General features: G+C 29.8%; 1 protein-coding gene across 2 annotated transcripts in view; it reads right to left on the bottom strand.

Moving 5' to 3' along the window:
- Positions 1-11181: 11181 nt before the first annotated feature.
- LOC139488597 (prolyl 4-hydroxylase subunit alpha-2-like) overlaps positions 11182-19737 on the bottom strand; it is a 31158-nt gene continuing 22602 nt past the window's right edge. For both annotated transcript variants that reach the window (XM_071274320.1, XM_071274319.1), the window contains 6 exons: positions 19453-19523; positions 18314-18413; positions 16409-16462; positions 15046-15111; positions 12877-12945; positions 11182-11843 (listed from right to left, as the gene is read on the bottom strand). In XM_071274320.1, the coding sequence (XP_071130421.1) occupies positions 11676-11843; positions 12877-12945; positions 15046-15111; positions 16409-16462; positions 18314-18413; positions 19453-19523 (528 nt within the window). In that variant the 3' untranslated portion in view covers positions 11182-11675. The remainder of the gene's footprint in view (positions 11844-12876; positions 12946-15045; positions 15112-16408; positions 16463-18313; positions 18414-19452; positions 19524-19737) is intronic.

Raw genomic sequence — 19737 nt, 5'->3', positions numbered from 1 at the left:
AATTAGATATTTCTTGCTATTGTGCAATTGAAAATTTCTTGCTATTGCACAATACTTGAGATGGAATCCTGATTTGGACCAACTTGAAAACTGGCCCATAATTAACAATCAAAGTACATATTTAGATAAAGCATATCAAATAAGTCCAAGAATTTAATTTTTGTTAAAATCAAACTTAGTTTAATTTTGGACCCTTTGGACCTTAATGTAGACCAATTTGAAAACTGGACCAAAAATTAAGAATCTACATACACAGTTAGATTTGGCATATCAAAGAACCCATTTATTCAATTTTTGATGAAATCAAACAAAGTTTAATTTTGGACCCCCATTTGGACCAACTTGAAAACTAGGCCAATAATTAAAAATCTAAGTACATTTTTAAATTCAGCATATCAAAGAACCCCAAGGATTCAATTTTTGTTAAAATCAAACTAAGTTTAATTTTGGACCCTTTGGACCCTAATGTAGATCAATTTGAAAACGGGACCAAAAATTCATTTCACTGAAACCAAAATGAAAATAAAAGTGTTTCAGTTTTTCGTTTTCGATTTTACTAAAGAAGAGTAATGTATTTAATTTTAATTGTTTCTCGATATAAATTAAATGTATATTGTTTTCCTTTCTTGTTTCTCAGTCATTGTAAATATTGCCAATGTATTTCAACATAATGTAGACAAAATAGACCGCATGACTTCTGAATTGAAATACGGTGATAAAGTAATCAAAGACTTTCAAATTACCTTGTTTATACCTTTGATAAAGAATAAATTATCATATTTAAATATTAAACGAATCACATATTTAAATTGTACAATATAATATTACGATACATAAAGATGGTACAAATAAATAGATTGATTACAACATGACACTTATAAGGGAGGGAATTACTTTATAAAACTGACAAGAAAACTAGCCTGATCGTTAAAGTATACATGCACAGCGGTTGTCAGATCAATACTATTTTAATCAAAGATAATGTCGACAGATGCAAAAGTCTTTAACAATCTGGACACGGGTGCGTGAACTTTACTTTTAGGTTTAGAAAGGTCGATCTAAGATTATTAGAATTGATGACCAACGTCCATCTGCCAGTATTTTAAGTACCGTGAACATCGAGCACGATAATGTGTTTTTATGTTTTGCTTGATAGATTGATTAAAAAACAAATTTCCGCAATTTCACAATTCAAACCTGGACAAGCATTCAGTTATTTTGGCATCCGGAGCCTATAGGGTTTTAGTCAGTTTGCTTATTTGTGAAGGCTATATGGTGACCTGAACTATAGGGGGTTGATGGGGAATTATGTAATTGAGAATAGTTGACAAAAAATATAAATACTAGAGACAATGGACCAAGAAATAAATTAAAAAGCTAGAACAATGGTGTTAAAATATAAAGAGAAGAGAATAATTTGCAAAAAGTATAAAGAATAGAGAAAATGGCCTAAAATATCAAAGAATACAGAAATTAAGAACCCTGAATCCAGACCATCATACTAGTTGCCTTAATCAATGTTAGTTTGTCTCTGGGAGATTTGTATTGGTTGTCATACAGTTTCGCTTTATTTCGATGTCTATTAATTAAGATACGAGCTTTCATTATTTGCCAACATATTACATATCACATTATAATAAATATACCCTTATTTTTTGCAAACTACCATAGATTTCACTGGGGTAAAGCTGATGACCGTAACTGCATTCACGGTCATCCCAAGATGTCGGATGAAAAATTAGGTCAGTTTCTGTATTGTCTGTTAAAGTGTTTCTATTTCATTTTCTTTACAAATCATACATTGAAACGATGTAAATTTATAAAAGAATCACTCGGAAATCACTAACTACTTCCGAGAAATGTGCATGAAACGGGAAATTCGATTTGAAAAAATCGTTCAGATGACCGTAAATCATAATCAGAATATTTTCAAGATGACCGTAACATAAAACAAGGATGACCGTGATTGGTAAAAGGATGACCGTAACTTGTAAAGGATGACCGTAATTTGTAAAGACTGACTGTAATTTATATAGAACGACCGTAACTTTTATAGGATGACCATCAATTCTAAGAAATATCCGTATTGTATTCAAAGCTTTTTTTGTTGAGTTTGTCGATATCAATAGGGGCTCGGTTAGCGGATATAAATCTGTTTCATAATTTTTTTTAAACTATAATATAATTGGCCGTATTTTGGATTTAGGACAATGATAGTAAATTGCATATTTCTCGTAAATAATGAAATATTTATTGATAACGACCTTAAAATTTTAACACAAATTGACAGCGATACGACGAAAATTTGAAGAAACATGAATGTGCCCCTAGTACACGGATGCCTCATCTACACTATCATTTTCTATGTTTATTGGACTGTGAAAATGGGATAAAACTGTAATTTGGCATTAGAAATGAAAAGATCATACCATAGGGAAAATGTGTACTAAGTTTCAATTTTATTTATCTTGAAGCTGGACAAACGGACAAACAAACAGACGAACAGACGAACGTACGCACAGACCAGAAAAACATAATGCCAATAAATGGAGCATTAAAAACATTAATGATACATACGAATATTTGGTAATCGAGTCTGTGTATGGTTCCCGAGGGCAGATTAAAATGTTAATTTGTCTTGATATATGCAGGCGGAAACACTTTTGAAATAGAACAAAAGAATCGAAGCTCTTTGTTTATCGAGAAAGCGATAAATGTTTACTGTAATGTTTGATATAGTAACTAGTAAACTAGGCCAATAATTAAAAATCTAAGTACATTTTTAAATTCAGCATATCAAAGAACCCCAAGGATTCAATTTTTGTTAAAATCAAACTAAGTTTAATTTTGGACCCTTTGGACCCTAATGTAGATCAATTTGAAAACGGGACCAAAAATTAAGAATCCTTTGGGCCCCTTATTCCTAAACTGTTAGGACCAAAACTCCCAAAATCAAACCCAACCTTCCTTTTAGGGTCATAAACCTTGTGTTTAAATTTCATAGATTTCTATTTACTTATACTAAAGTTATGGTGCAAAAAACAAAAATAATGCTTATTTGGGCCCCTTTTTGGCCCCTAATTCATAAACTGTTGTGACCTCAACTCCAAAAATCAATCCCAACCTTCCTTTTGTGGCCATAAACCTTGTGTTAAAATTTCATTGATTTCTATTAACTTATACTAAAGTTATTGTGCGAAAACCAAGACTAATGCTTATTTGGGCCCTTTTTTGGCCCTTAATTCCTAAACTGTTGGAACCAAAACTCCCAAAATCAAACCCAACCTACCTTTTATGGTCATAAACCTTGTGTCAAAATTTCATAGATTTCTATTCACCTAAACTAAAGTTATAGTGCGAAAACCAAGAAAATGCTTATTTGGGCCCTTTTTGGCCCCTAATTCCTAAAATGTTGGGACCAAAACTCCCAAAATCAATCCCAACGTTCCTTTTGTGGTCATAAACCTTATGCTAAAATTTCATTGATTTCTATTCACTTTTACTAAAGTTAGAGTGCGAAAACTAAAAGTATTCGGACGACGACGACGACGACGACGACGACGCCAACGTGATAGCAATATACGACCAAAAAATTAAAATTTTTGCGGTCGTATAAAAACAAGTGTTTTCGTTTCAAGAAACAAATAAAACGACAATTTTCTTCTCAATTACGAAGTGTTTTACTTTAAAAACACCATTTGCATAAGTTTTCAATGTATCTATTACATAATAATGCAAAACAATAAGATATCTAGTCGACGACATAAGTTGGATGTAGAAAATGCATAATCTCCAATTTTTTAATTTTTTTTTTACCACGGACGGAGAACATATCAATCTTTTAGTTCAAAAATATTCGTGTCTGCCCTTCCATTATGTGAATCAAGAAAAAATTCTCCAAAATAGGTAACGATAGTATCGAAAAGAGAAAATCGAGTGCACCTTTTTATGTTAGGGCATGTTTGGGGTGTATATTTTGTCTTTAAAACGTACAAAGCAAGAGTATTTAATATAGCATCTTGCTTCAGATTCTATCATTTTTATATATCAAAGCTACAGGTTGACTTTATAACATAAAAAAATGACAGTACGAAAAGATGAAATATATGGGTCAAGTGAAATACCTATCTAATGAATCACAAAAACAGAGTAGGTGTGTTCGAATTGCTATTTTTTTCTAAAAGTACTTGACGACAGTCTTTTAATTTGGATGATGAAAATGGATATTTTCGAAAAAATATGATTTTCTTGTGTGTGATAACTAGGGTTTATAATCTTCAACCACTGAAAATGTTTAGTCTGCCCTTCCACGAAATATTTAATTAGATTTTTTTTAAATGCTTAAGAATTTTCGAAAATTCCACCTGACATCCAAACAGACAATAGTTTTTAAGTTTAATCAATGCAGACAAGATCATTAACTGATGCTCATTAGCTAGTAGATACATTTGTCTTTTAAAATATAACTGACATATAACGATCGATCATAATGGTGCTATGTGGATAAATTTATCAGTTTTCAAGAGCAAAATTGGCAGAGAGTCATCCCTGAATATGAATAACATTTCTGTATATATACAAATAACCAACAACGTTCCCCCTTGTGATGCGCTATTCGTACAAGACTATTTTAAGGATCTACTTTGCTGGAGCTCACCTTCACTAGTTAGTCGTATGATATTTTCAAAATATTTCTGTTATTTTATTTGCACGACAAAATGGAAGACGATATAATATCAATTGATGTACATGCATTGGGATTTTTAAAAATATGTATTTATTATATGTCATTAAAAGGAATTCCAGAAATAAAAAAAAAATCTTTTGTCGAGCAGTTGCATGGAGGCTGTGCGCCGCATTTTTTCATTATACTTGTAAAGTGTCATTTTATCGCGCTTTTGTAGCATGTTTTCCATACCTGTTCATTTGCATGTCTTTTTGCAAATTCATTTAAAAAAGAATTAAACCCTCTACTGTAAAAAAGATACATATGGTAATCTTTGCATTTGAAGCACGTCTTATTTTCTTTTACCTATAGGATAATACTCTCATATTAATATGTTTATACCAACATGATTAATCATTTGATACAAAAAGGTAGTTATATAAACACGGATATTTCTTAGAATTGAGGGTCATCCTTTAAAAGTTATGGTCATCATTTACAAATTACGGTCATCTTAAAAGCAATTACGGTCACCCTTGTTATGAATCTCTGATTCTGTTACGGTCATCTCGATTGTGATTTACGGTCATCTAAGCGATTCTTTCAATTCAAATTTCCCGTTTCATGCACATTTCTCGGAAGTAATTAGTGATTTCCGAGTGATTCTTTTATAAATTTACATCGTTTCAATGTATGATTTGTAAAGAAAATGATATAGAAACACTTTAACAGACAATACAGAAACTGACCTAATTTTTCATCCGACATCTTGGGATAACCGTGAATGCAGTTACGGTCATCAGCTTTACCCCAGTGGATCACTGCTTATAGTATCTAAATTATGGATTTTACAACTAAATCTTTGAAGATCACTGATCCATAATAAGGTGAACTGTCACTAGACCTGTAGTCCTTGCAAGGATGTATCTACTAAATACTGTTGATTTTACAATGAAAACTTTGACAATCACTGACCCATGATTAGTTGAACTCTGTCATTAGACATGTAGACCGCACAAGAAACCATCTACCAAATAAAATTATCCTGTTACTCATAATAAGCAAGAAATTTAGATGACAAAAAACACTTTTAACTTTTTTTAGCAGTTGTTAATCCATGAAAATGGAGCCAAGTACAAGGAATGGACATATGGCAAATTGAAACTTTGTAACACAACACATATATGATCTGTATACAAGGCATCAAGCATTCCTGTCTTACACACCTTTAAACACATAGTTAAAGCTGTCACCACAGTGAAAATGTAAGTCCTGTCTGGCATTCACCGACTCTCCTTGAAGGGGAGACAAAAAACTAAAGAGATCATTTTACAATGCTTGTCAACATTTTATTACAAAATAATATCACTTTGGATGTTCCAAACATAATTCATTAAAAAAATTGACATTTATTTAAATCAATAACAATTGTCATTTAATATTTGTACTTCATTATCACAGAAAAATATTGGTAACAAAAGATTCATAAGTGATAATTAAACTAAATGCAGTTGTTATCTGTTCATTATAGATGTTTTCTACTCCATACACTATTATACCAAATACTTGTGTACAAGATTTAGAGTAACATTTAACAAACCAAATGTAATTTTGCATGGAAAACATTTCTTGTTATTTATAATCCTTGTTGTTGATTTTTTTTTGTCGTAGAATTAAACTTTAAAAATAAAACAATTTTAAAGTTTACATTATTAGTTCTATCAAAAAATTACTTTGCTTTTCATATAATTGTTTTAAAATTGCTTATCACTAATTATACTTCATTTTTATATCTATTTATGATGTCTAGTACTAACTTATGTGACAGCATGCAGCTGGAAATCTTTTTTATTCCATTATTCATTATCTTGCTATAAAATAAATTACACTACAACAGTGCTTCAAAAATTAGAACAAAGTGCATTTCATCATTAATAAAATTTAATTTGGCATGCAAACTAAATAGATGTAGTGTATTATGTCCAAATTGACAAATGAAGCACTACTGAAAAGTTAAGAAAATGTATTGTAAAAACATTAAAAAAAGAAGAAAAAATATGCATTGTTAAAGGAAAATGCAATGATGAAAACACATTTTTGGATCCTCAATTTTATAAATCAATAATTTCAAAATTATCTAAATGTTGATCTTCAACGATTATGAAAAATATTGAAGAGAATTGTAATGTTAAAATGTCTTTCATTAAGATCTACACATATGCAACAACCTGTTCCAATAACACATTCTGATTAGAAAATCACAGGGTATCCCAATCAGTAATCTGCAGAGGAATATGGATCCTTAGGAGCAATTACCGTTTTGTTTAGTACAATCATGATCTGATTTCCAGAAAGGATTATGCTCAGTTTGAAGGGAATCCCAATTGTACTTATATTTGCACTTAACAAATTGTAATTGCTCTTCAAGATTCAGATCTTTACATATTTCTAATTGCGATACCATGTGTGAGAGACATCTTAAATTTTTCTCCTGGGTTGAGTTCAATATTGTAGCAGCTACGTAGCGGCTACGTAGCTGCTATCAATGTCTATGTAACAGCTAGTATATAGCTACACGTTCAATAGTCAGAATCTACGTAGCACTAGGTAGCTGCTACGATATTGAACTCAGCCCTGGTGTACCCTTTTGCTAACTTCTATTTTAATCAATAATCTCAACTTATAATGACCATCTTGAACAGTTAGAAATAATAATAAATGTTTCTTCTACCTATACAACAATTATGCAATCTTGACCCAGAGTTTATGTTTCCTTCTATATTTCATGCACAATAATTTTTCTCTCCTCTATTCGTCAGTATCTGTATTTCCTAGGCATTTGTCAATATAAATAAAACACATGTTTAATAATGATTTATCTTTGGTGAACATTTTATAGATCTTTGATCAGAGATTCAATATGAACAAACACAATTTATAACAAACTCAACAATATACGAAACATAAACAGATAATGTCAAATTTAGAGATTATAAAAGTAAGGGGATATTTTAACAGTCAAAGTAAAATTTAGAGATTATAAAAGAAAGAGGACATTAAAACAGTCAATGTAAAATTTAGAGATTATAAAAGTAAAGGGACATTTTTTAAGGGAAGATGAGTATTCAAAATATTATGACATTAAAAATCTCAACATCTTTTTTGCCTCATGGCAAATGATGGTATCTGATAATGAAATGCTACACCGACAGTAAATTTTACTTTTAACATACTGTTGCATCAAAATTATGATTGACAAATTTTTAATCTTCAAAATGTAATTTTCCTACAGCAACTGGATCATGTGTTATAAAAGTGAACAAAACTATCATACAAACATATATACATAAAGATGAAACTTGTACTATTTCCTCTCACTTCAAAAGCAACATTTTTGGGAAGATGACAGTTCTAATAAAAGCATTGACAAATAAAGATTGATTTTACTATGGCACAATTTATTACTTAATGGATTTATAGAATAAAGGGAAGATTGTTTTTCTAAAATATTTTGAATGGCACAAATTATTCAGAGGTAAAGCTGATATAACAAAAGAATAAAACTCAATTGTTAAAGGACTGTCAGACCTTCCAAAACATTTATATACACATAAAATATAAAAATACATCACAGTTATTGTCTGATTATCATATTTAACATAAGATATATCAGGATTTATAAAAGCATAAAAATCTAACTAAAACTACTATATATACGATCGTTCATATTAAACTTTGTAGATTTCATATAAAGTTAAAGGTTAAAGATAACCAAAAATTCATATAACATATCCATTCTAAATTCACTTACAGAAAATCTATATTTGTTTTAAAATGTTAGTTTCAGAACACGAACTATCAACAGTACAACTTTCCATACAACTAAATACAAATTAAATGAAACGAATTATAAAATATTATTGATTTGGATATTATATATAAGTTTTTAACAAAGCAGGTGCTCTTTCATTAGGACACAAATCAGAAGATATGTACCATACAAGTCAATTTGCAAAATTGACAGTTTATATAAACTGAACAACAGAACTTAAAAAAGAAAAGGATTTTAGTAGAATTAAAGCTAGAAACAAAGTTAAAATTCAATAAAGTTCAAGTAAAACAATAAAGATGTTTAAAAATACCACTGGATTGACAACAACGCTTTAGTAAACTGCAAGTTTATTATGCTGACTAATTTCACCGATTAGATCGGCGTCTTCAGGACCAAAGATGTTTATAAAAATATTTGGTATCCAATATGTAAGAAATTAAAAAAGGCTACACACATAAACTTCTATTCTATATATATATATATATTAAAGTCATCTGTATCTAAGTCATGTTCCTTTTAAAGTCATTAAAACAAACAAAAAAAGATACATATGTATGAAAGCTAGGTATAAATGTTGTTTTTTTTTAAGTTCGCCAATAGTTTTAGCTGTTGATGGTTGAAACTAAGTTGCACAGCAACATATTTCAAATATCATTTAACAGCAATTTGTCACAATCAATTTTATACACTGATAATGGCAATACTTGTGCAATAAAATACAAAAAAGTTGCACACAATGTTAAACCATGTCTACCCTAACTCATTATTAGACATAGATGAAATATTCCCTACTCAGCGGGTAAAGTAAAAATTCAAAATATTGTCAAAAAACAGGAATTGACTGCCCAGCCAGACATGAAAACCATTTAAATGGATAAACTTAAAAACCATATATGAAATTCAGAAATATATATGAATTATATAAGACAAAAATATAAAAACAGATAAACAGACAAGGTGATTGTTGAATACAAATATATAAAACACTCAATGAGTATGGGTATACTATTGCTTTGTCTGTATTAATGAATCTTTAATTGTTGAAAAACAGTAAATTTCCATAACCAGAATTTGTTTTACCTACCAGCAGGCAACTCTGATGACATCACTAATGAAATTTATGATTTTTTGAAATAATCTACTTTGTGACTTGGAAAGGAATCAAAAACACATTCAATTTATACCAAAAGTTCAAAAACACATTTAATTTAGACCAAAAGTTGTAAACAAAAGTATACAACCAGGGAAATTAAGCAACATAAGTAACAAAAAGAAAACAAAGGGATCTCTGTTGTAATTTTAAAATAGCAGTTTAAAATATTAAAATAAATCATTATCTATATCATTGTGCATTTTGATTTTGAAAAATGTGTTTTATGAATTGTTTTATTGTGGCACTCATACCACATCTTCCTATATCTATTTATGTTCTTTTTGTGAACAAGGCACTTAAACATGTAATCAACACAACTTACTTAATTCAATACAAAAAGTTTTATTTTTCTTAATTTTCTGAGTATCTAAATTGCACTATTGTGTTATATTACTTATAAGGTCTCTAATGCATAAACTATGTCATTTATTACAAAGTATATCTATTGACCTTACTTAAAGTTTATCTTGTTTTCACATAGATGAAATATATAGTCAATGTATTCCTTGCAGTGAATTTGATCTTAAGCTTAACACAGAGGGAAACCAATTGTTTATACATAAACTAAAGGTCAAGGTTGAAAAATTGTCAAAAACATCCAAGATGTAACCGCTTATCAATCTTTACTAAGGTATCACTCGTAGATTTATAAATTCAGACAAATACAAAATGTGTAAAAAATTAAAGATGACCTATTTTTCTGTTGGATTCTTTTTAGATGTGATATTATACCAAATATAATGACTTTACACAATTTATGTTTAGAAAAAGATCTTTCAAGTGTTATTCATGTACAAAATATATGCAAGGGTAACCCAAATTATTCCTGTCTTGTTTAATTTTCAGAAATGTGTTACTTAGATGATACATTTTCTTGCCTAAAAGGATTGTTCCACAACTGCTATTAGTCTGGATCTGAAGCATAACACAAAACTTAAGTCTCTTATTTGTAAAATACACCTAATCGCTATTTATTCCATTCCGGATAAGTTCTAAAATTACACAACTTTTTCATCCAGTTGAAGTTATCTGGGACCCTGTTTAAACAATGCACCATGCATGATACTTTTTAATGAGACCTGTTTAAACTACCGTAAATACTTCAAACAAAATATTTTTTTACTTTAATTTTAATTTCGAAAAAAGTGGATCATACTATATCAAAGTTTCTTGATGATCACTTTCTAAAGTTTTTTCTCCCTCAGCTCACTACTGATGACCTACATTTTTCGGCCGGTGACCCAAAACAGGAAGTTGTATAAATGACTGTTTTTCCCGGAATGGACTAAATAGCGATAAGGTGTATATATCTCCAGATGATATAATTTATTTATGTAAGGCCCTTCATAACTTTCAAAGATATATTCACCCATTAAAGATAATATCCCTATAATTTCAGTTCTGTAGAAATGACTTAAAGTAAAGCTGAACCAGGAAAAATGAGAAACTGAACAAATACAGAATGTTATACTCCCTCCCCTTGCAAAGGGAATAACAAAATATGATGAATACTAATTTACATAAAAACAATTATCTAGTTTTAAACATAACAAACTTCATATAAAGCTATAAAGACAATTTGGATGAACTGCATCCATAGCATCTTCATTTTGCAGTTTCCTTTCTCTTCATTGACATTACATGAGATTTTAATATGCAACAAAAATTGAAATAAATAACTTCTGATATCAATCTTTTCATGGAATTCATAAAGACATGCTAACAATAAATTGAGTTACAAGATTATAGATTTTTTTCAGGCTAATTAATTTAAGCATTTTCTACCTAAAGTTTTCCAAAGAAAATCCAATAGCTGTTTTAATGAAAGTTTTTGTAAATAAGAGAGGCCTATCAAAATACATTAATAAGAACTTATTACTATGGCTTACAAATAACTTATATTTGCAAAAAAAACTTCCTATAACAATGCATAATCGTGATATTTTTCTATATATACATATATATGATTGTTAATGAATGGAATCACAAATTTCTTCATAAATTATCTCCCTTTTAGTCTTTCTTTAGTCGTCTGCTACTAAACCACATGGTCTTCGGAATTCTTGTCCCCGTTCATGGATCCATTTATTTGACACCCATTTGGTACCAACTAAAACTGGACACGCTGCATGCCTTGTGTCATAAATACCATCTCCATTTTTATACAGATTATACCAAAATGCTGCCATTCCCTGAAAAATTAAAATTTACTTTCACAATGATGTTCAGAATATAAACTTTTTCACGTCATTGTAGAATTAAATATATAAAAAAGTATTTTCTTTTTCTCAAAATTTTAAATCAAAGTTGAGAAAGATTTTTTTTTATATAAAAATGCATTTACATTTTAGGGTCCATGGTACAAATTTTCATAAAATTTAGTGTAGGCAAACTAAAATAAGGAAATAGAAATTAATTTTGATTGGGATGTGCAAACGGACAAGGGTAACAAAGAAAGTGTATACTAAACCCCAATCCGAATCTTTATGACATCTACATCAACAGAGAAAAGGAAGATTTATTTACTTTCTTCTTTAAAGAATTCATCATTCATAACAAGTCTGGATAAATAATCTTTATATCAAGAACTATAATCAATATGACAGCGATACATGAGTTCAACCAATGAACCTAGAGTTCAGGTATTAATTTTTACAACATCATGTGAGCTGTGCCTGACAGAAATTCACATTATACTTATAGATTATCGTTGGTCATCTCAACGAGATTGATTTTCTCGCTTGAGCTGGTACAGCGAAAGTGAGAAAAGCAATCGAGTTGAGATGACCAATGATAATCTGTTTATCGCTATTTTACCTATGAGGACGTTGTCAATTTCATGTCAATTTCGTTAGCAACGCCACGTGGCCTCCTTAGTTTCTAGCGATAATTTTTCCATCTCAAGCGAGAAGCTTGATATGAAAATTATCACAAAAAAAGATCAAAAGAAAAATGCACAAAATAGCGATAAAAATGAATATCAATACATCTAGATGTGGTAACCCTTTATGAGTTGAAAAAATGTCTACCAAAAATCTGTAACTGTTTGAAAATTGAGGTGTTAATAGAATCCAACAAAACAGACCAAATTTTGTCTTTTATTTTGTAATTGAATGTTCCAACGGCAATCAAAGTGTTATACATGTACATGTATACATGCATTCGCATAAAGTCAATACTTTTGTCTGAAACAACGCATGTAAAACAAAGAGGAAGATAACCTACCCTTTTAGGGAATATTTTTACTCCAATATATGGGAAGACTGTTGCTCCACCTGCTTCAACATCACTCATCTGTAAAATAAAGAAAATTCAAATTTTTAGACTTCAAATTCCATATTCAATATCCAAAACATTTGCAGATCAAACAATTAACGATTTCACTTTTTATATGTAGGCAATTTGCATCCATGGTGTTTATAATTTTCTTATGAATGAAAGTTGACTTTGTCAATGAAAGTAAAAAATTGTCTGGTCAATATAAATTCATATTCAATAATGCTGTTACTTTAAAATTGCCAAGCCTTCAGCTAAATTAAATTTAAACAAATTATCTGACTAAATGCAGGAATCTAAATAATTCTCTCCATGAACAGTGATACAATCTTGAAAATACATGTATTGCTTATAACTGTAGCAAAAAACTTTCTCTGAAGGTTAACTTAAAACATAAAAACCCAAGTTGTTCTCTTAGATTAAAACAAGCAAAAAATCAACAACTCTACATCAATGACAATAGAAAGTCCCTTTTAAAAAAAATACCAAGCATGCTGTTGTAATATTAGAATATGGGACATATTACATAGGTATTAAAGCATTTGTAGGATTTGAATCTAGAGTATACTGTATATTATATATATATATCCCAGTCAAAAGGAATCTATGGAATCATAAAACTTATTTTTTCTTGGCAAATATTGGAATAATATTTTCAGCGCCATCCTGTCAAATTTATATTTTTGAGTGGCTTTGTGGTTGACCTGTACCGAAGCAATCGGCTAAATTAGTAACCCAGGAAAAATAATGAACCACAGTAAGGTTAATGAATAATTTTCTGTTTAACAGTCTATTATTTGAACTTGGAATTATTTTTAACTATGGAATTTGCTTGATTTCTTGTTATTGAAATTTTTAATAAATTCCATGATTATTCTGTACTGAAATGTTCTGTGCTGCGCACAACACTTTCTATTACAAAGAAAATTGTATATTTTCAATAGAATGCACTGTGCCGCGCACAACACTATCTAACCAAAATACATTGTATGGAAAGTGTTATTAACCGTTCAAAAGATCATAATACAAAATAAACATGGAATTTATAAAAAAATTTAAACGCAAGAAATTATGCGAATTCCATAATTAAAAATAATTCCAAGTTTAAATAATAGCTTGTTATTTACTTATTACTAACTATAGTAGCTCCTCTATTGCAATGAACCAGAACTTCAGAGTTTGATTTGCTTCTAATTTAAGTTAAAAATTAGAATCATGATTCTGATTCTCATTTTTGGGGAAAGGGTTATAGCTGACTTTTGATATAAAAATTGTCTCCTAGATAAATTGTCTTCATCGTCTCACAAAATAAGAAAAATTAAATGGACAAACAGAAAAAATCTAAAATATGACAATCAAGAAGGTATTTGAAATTGATTTGTTCTCTTTCAGAAATTAGATAAGAACAACAACATTCAATAAAGTAGAAGCTTAATTTCTCAAATATAGTACCTTCAATATTGACCAGTATTTTAAAAAGTTATACTGATTGATTGTTGGTCGTTTAACATCCAGTGGAAAATATTTAATACAAATTCAGGATGAGAAAAAAATATTAACTCATACAATAGGTAAGTCACATAAATGGGGACAACCAGGATGAAGGACAGGTAATTAGGACTGTCACTAACAAGAATGTGTCCAAAGTACACGGAGGCCCCACTCGCACTATCCTTTTTCATGTTCCATGGACCGTGAAATTGGGTAATAATCTAATTTGGTATTAAAATTAGAAAGATTATACTATAGGGAACATATGTACTAAGTTTCAAGTTGATTGGACTTCAATTTTATCAAAAACTACCTTGACCAAAAACTTTAACCTGAAACTCCCACTTTCATTTTCTATGTTCAGTGGACCGTGAAATTGGGGTCAAAAGTCTAATTTGGCTTTATATTAGAAAGATCATATCATAAGCAACAATTCTACTAAGTTTCAAGTTGATTGGACTTCAGCCACAGACGAACGGAGCCACAGACCAGAAAACATAATGCCCCTCTACTATCGTAGGTGGGGCATAAAAATTGAGGCTATATTGGATAGGAACAGAAAATAAAAGATGTACATCACAAAAGAAATGTAAAACGTAAAATAAGTTTTTAGTTTTTCTAACTCACATATGACAACCATGTTGCTATCCTATTGCCAGTATTCAAACCTTTGAAGGCATTAGACTCTTCTTTCTGAATAAAGTACAGGCACATGTAATCATATTAGCTCAAGATATATATAAAATATATTTTGTGTAGCAAGCTTTTTCAAACATTCATTATAAAATGTAAATTTGTTTTAAGTATTCATGAAAGTACATTTAATGTGGTATCCATCAAGAGGGGAAAAAATCTGGTAAAAAAGATACAAATGTGATAAGGATTTAATTTTTAAATTTGTTTTCTCCCCCTTTTGAAAAATAATGTTGGCAAAATTCAAGACCAAATAGTAATTAGATATTAGTTACAGAAAGTCAACTGAATCATGAAGCAGAAGATTATTATTTCAACCAGTTCTGACTAGTTGGCATCAGTTTTGGAAAGTACCAATGCTAATTGAATGAGCAAATGTAAACTTTCCATAAAAATCTTTGGAATAATATTCTCTTGAATTTTTCAATTTCTTGTTGCCATCCCTTTTATGAAAGATCATAGAAGGTTTCTGTTTAGATCTTTTCTTGTTTCATAAATGCTATAAAGAAAATTAAAAGATTGAGTCACTGGCCATTTAAAAAAGCTTGCTACAATTATAAGCATGCACATTTCAAAGCTGGACAGTAATAACATACAGCTTTCTCAAGATTTTGGCACAATTATTATTTCTGATTTGTATATGATAAACATGTGAATTTGCTGTCAATGACCCAGAAAGAGGGAGCTCCTTTTTCTTCTTGATTTTTTCATTTGAAGCTGAAAATTTTAAGTTTAACACATCAATCAGAAACAATATAGTGCACAAAAACTTTTGACTAGTATTTAGACCTACGTTGTTGTGTTTATGTATGTAAACTTACATAAGTTAGGAACGTTGCAATCCTGTTGCCATTTATTTGCGCCACAACTGAATTTGGTTTCTGTAACAGCAGACAATATGCTACTTGGTTACTTAAGTGTTGCAATACTATTATCCTTAGTATAAAATGTTGCAATACTATTATCCATAGTATAAAATGTTGCAATACTATTATCCTTAGTATATAACTATTTTCGTAAAGAAAGAACCTTGTAAAATAGGCTCGATTGGTTGACTGTATGTTGTTTTCTATCTCATCAGAAGAACAAAAATATACTATAAACCAACACATTTTCCCAAGAGATTTATTTTCACGACAAGAAAATTAATGCAAATATTAATCACAGCGAAAACATCTGACTTGGATCTTTTCTATCTAACTGCATCAAATCTAATCGTAAATTGTGTAATTAAATCACTGTGAAACAAACTAGAAAGGACTAAATGCAAAATACCAATCTGATAAATAATACCTACCCGTGCAAAATCAAAATGAGGTTCATAATGTCCACCTATACCATAATTAGCTATCTGCAAAACAAAATGAGAAAATAATATGTAAGTGAAATTTTTGTGTATTTATAGATTATTGTTGGTCATCTCAAAGAGATTGATTTTCTCGCTATTACTGGTATGAGGAAAGTGAGAAAAGCAATTGAGTTGAGATGACCAATGATAATCATTTATCGCTATTTTACCTATGACGTCATTGTTAATTTCATTGACAACCCGCAAGTTCGCCCTTAGTTTACAGCGATTATTTTTCAAATCACTCTACTATGCTGAGAAAGAAAGGAAAAATTTCTTAAAATAGCCAAAAAGCTATATATCGTATACGGGAAAAATAACATGTGGTAGTTATGCTGAAGATAAATTAAAACAGCAAAATGTCAACCGACAATATGATCAATATAAAGTAACTTTGAAATAAAAGAACAGCAATAAAAGCGCTGATCCTTTGTTTTTTGTGATTTTGTTGTGCTGCGCAGGTACTTTTGCTGCGCATGTACCGCTTTTGTGTCATGGATGGAAAACCCAAAACTATCAAAAGTAATACTGCCGATTCCATATACTGTGAATTCATCATTATTTGTCAGATATCAATTTTGGAGGGTTACATGGAAAATAATTCCTGTCTAGCTACTAGTAATTTTGTAATTAACTGTATATAAATGTTAAGATAATATAAACAAAGATCCAATTATTGCCAAAGTTAGGGTAGTAACATATGAATAATTGAAAATCTCTGAATTATTAGACACAGTCAATGAACTATTTACATGTGTACCAATTTTATGGGTAGCAATGTTATGTGGACTTAGGAAAACTTGAATATTTGATTTAATGATTTTGCCAAAGTCAGCAAATAAGAATATTGAAACTTGTACTTTGTTTTACATAAATATTAAATTAATCCACAGTATATGCTCAAGAAATAAAATATCTCATTATCTGCTGTCCTGAACAATGTTGGTGCACTCAAATACATGATTATGATAATCATGATAATAAGGCACCATGGACATGTAATTGTTTATCACAGTATTGTGTTCTGCTAAGAAAAACTATGAAAATGCAGATTACCTGGATCAAGCAAGAAATTTATATTATTGAATAGCAATACAATATTTCCCACAGAAAGAAACCAAAAGTTAGCGTGCAATAAATTCTAATATTGCACTAGTGCAATAAATCTTCAATATTCATGACGTCATCAACAACAAAATTTAAGTTTAAAACAATTTTTACTTTCAAATATTATATTGCTATACAATAAAAAGGTTATTGCATGAATATTGGGGAATATAGTCCCTCGTAGAACATATATATATTGCACTCGCAAGCTCAATATAAAATTCTACTTGGGACAATATTCCCCAATATTCATGCAATAACCCTATAATATAACAATGTTTGCAGAAAATATAATAAAGTAACATTATACAAATCTTCAATGGAGCAGTCCATATCAATTTATTTTAAGTTTATCGAAAAACAAGAAAATGCTTATTTGGGCCCTTTTTGGCCCCTAATTCCTAAAATGTTGTGACCAAAACTCCCAAAATCAATACCAACCTTCCTTTTATGGTCATAAACCTTGTGTTAAAATTTCATAGATTTCTATTCACTTTTACTACAGTTAGAGTGCGAAAACTAAAAGTATTCGGACGCCGGACGACGACGACGACGCCGACGTGATAGCAATATACGACGAAAATTTTTTCAAAATTTGCGGTCGTATAAAAAGTATTCTTTAGTTAAACATATTTATTTATAGTAGATTGGGAAACAAGTTATTGCAACTTATTTTTTAAAATCCCTTTCCACTTTGCGGGTCAATCTTTGGATCTATGTATAATAAGTCACAGTGACCTAATTTACCTGTAAGTCTTCAGCTGTATCCATTTCTAATTTTGTGACAGCAGATATTCTCCTATTCACTCTTTCTACAACAATGTCATCATCAGGTCTTAACCAAGCACTGTAAAAATCAAATACTAATTAAACGATGAGAAAATATTTTATATGTGGCTGCATTCAAGTTTAAAAAATGTGCATCTTAAATAAGCAAATTTTATGGGAGAATCTCAAAAGAACTGTACAAATTTAAGGATGTAAATTTTTAAGAAATTTGTTTTTTTATCAATCGTGAGACACAGTACTAAAACTGTCAATCTAATACTATTGACATTTGGTTGAATCCAAGGCTTAAAGCAACCTTTATGTAAATAAGTCAGTTGCTGCAAATAAAAGACCCATAGACATAGTTTGATCTTTTTCTAATTTTTGCCATTCTGACACTGCTTATATGAACTTTTGCTTATTTTTAAATATCTACTAATTCTATCTTTATTTTAACAGCATAATTCCCTTCTATTTTTCCCTTTTATTGTCACATGTGGAACAGGATCTGCTTACCCTTTTGGAGCACCTGAGATCACTCCCGGTGTATGTAGGGGTTTGTGTTGCTAAATCTTTAGTTTTTTATGACCCATGAAGTGTACTGTTGTTTGTCTTTGGGTTATTTTTGATACCAAGGTGATGTAGTTTATTTTTAACTTATGAATTTGATATCCTTTTGGTATCTTTGGCCTCTCTTTGACTTAAAATCTATAATTCATTAATAAATTAAGATTATGCTTCTGGTATCAGTATCTACTAATTCTTATGTTTGCTTACTCAGCAATTAAGGTGGTACATAACACTACAGGGAGATAACTCTCTACAGGGCAACTGAATGTTTTAATCACGTTCTATTGTTAAGGAAATATCAAACTTATCAATGATCAAAATTAGTGTTTGTCAACAATATTGGTTTGCTAAGGCCATGCCATATATTCAACGAAATGTTTCTGATAAAGTGTGTGGTTGAGGTTTTTATATTCTTTTCAAAGGATTAAAGTAAATATTTTGTAAAAATTTCATGAAAACAAGCCAAATTAATTTTAGTCAGGGTGTTTGGTTCCACCTGAACGTTTATTTCTGCCTTTTGCACTCAATAAATAACTACTAAATCTTACCTTTTGCTTACTCTGTAATGAGCAAATTCTAATTTCCCTGTTTTAGCATTATGCACTGTTGCTCTTCCTAGCTGCAATTAAAATTTTAACAATCTATTAGCTACATGTATTCTTCAATGTTTACAATTTTTTCTACAAAATCTACGTCACTTTACAGCTTCATTTTTTTCTTATGATTAAATTAATTACTTAATTTCCAAAATCATGTAAATTTAATACACTAAGACCAAATTATATATATATATATATATATATATATATATATATCTCAACCTTTATATATTA

This window comes from Mytilus edulis, chromosome 9 (genome assembly GCF_963676685.1).
Source record: "Mytilus edulis chromosome 9, xbMytEdul2.2, whole genome shotgun sequence".
NCBI lineage: Eukaryota > Metazoa > Mollusca > Bivalvia > Mytilida > Mytilidae > Mytilus > Mytilus edulis.
This window is presented reverse-complemented; position numbering and strand designations above follow the sequence as displayed.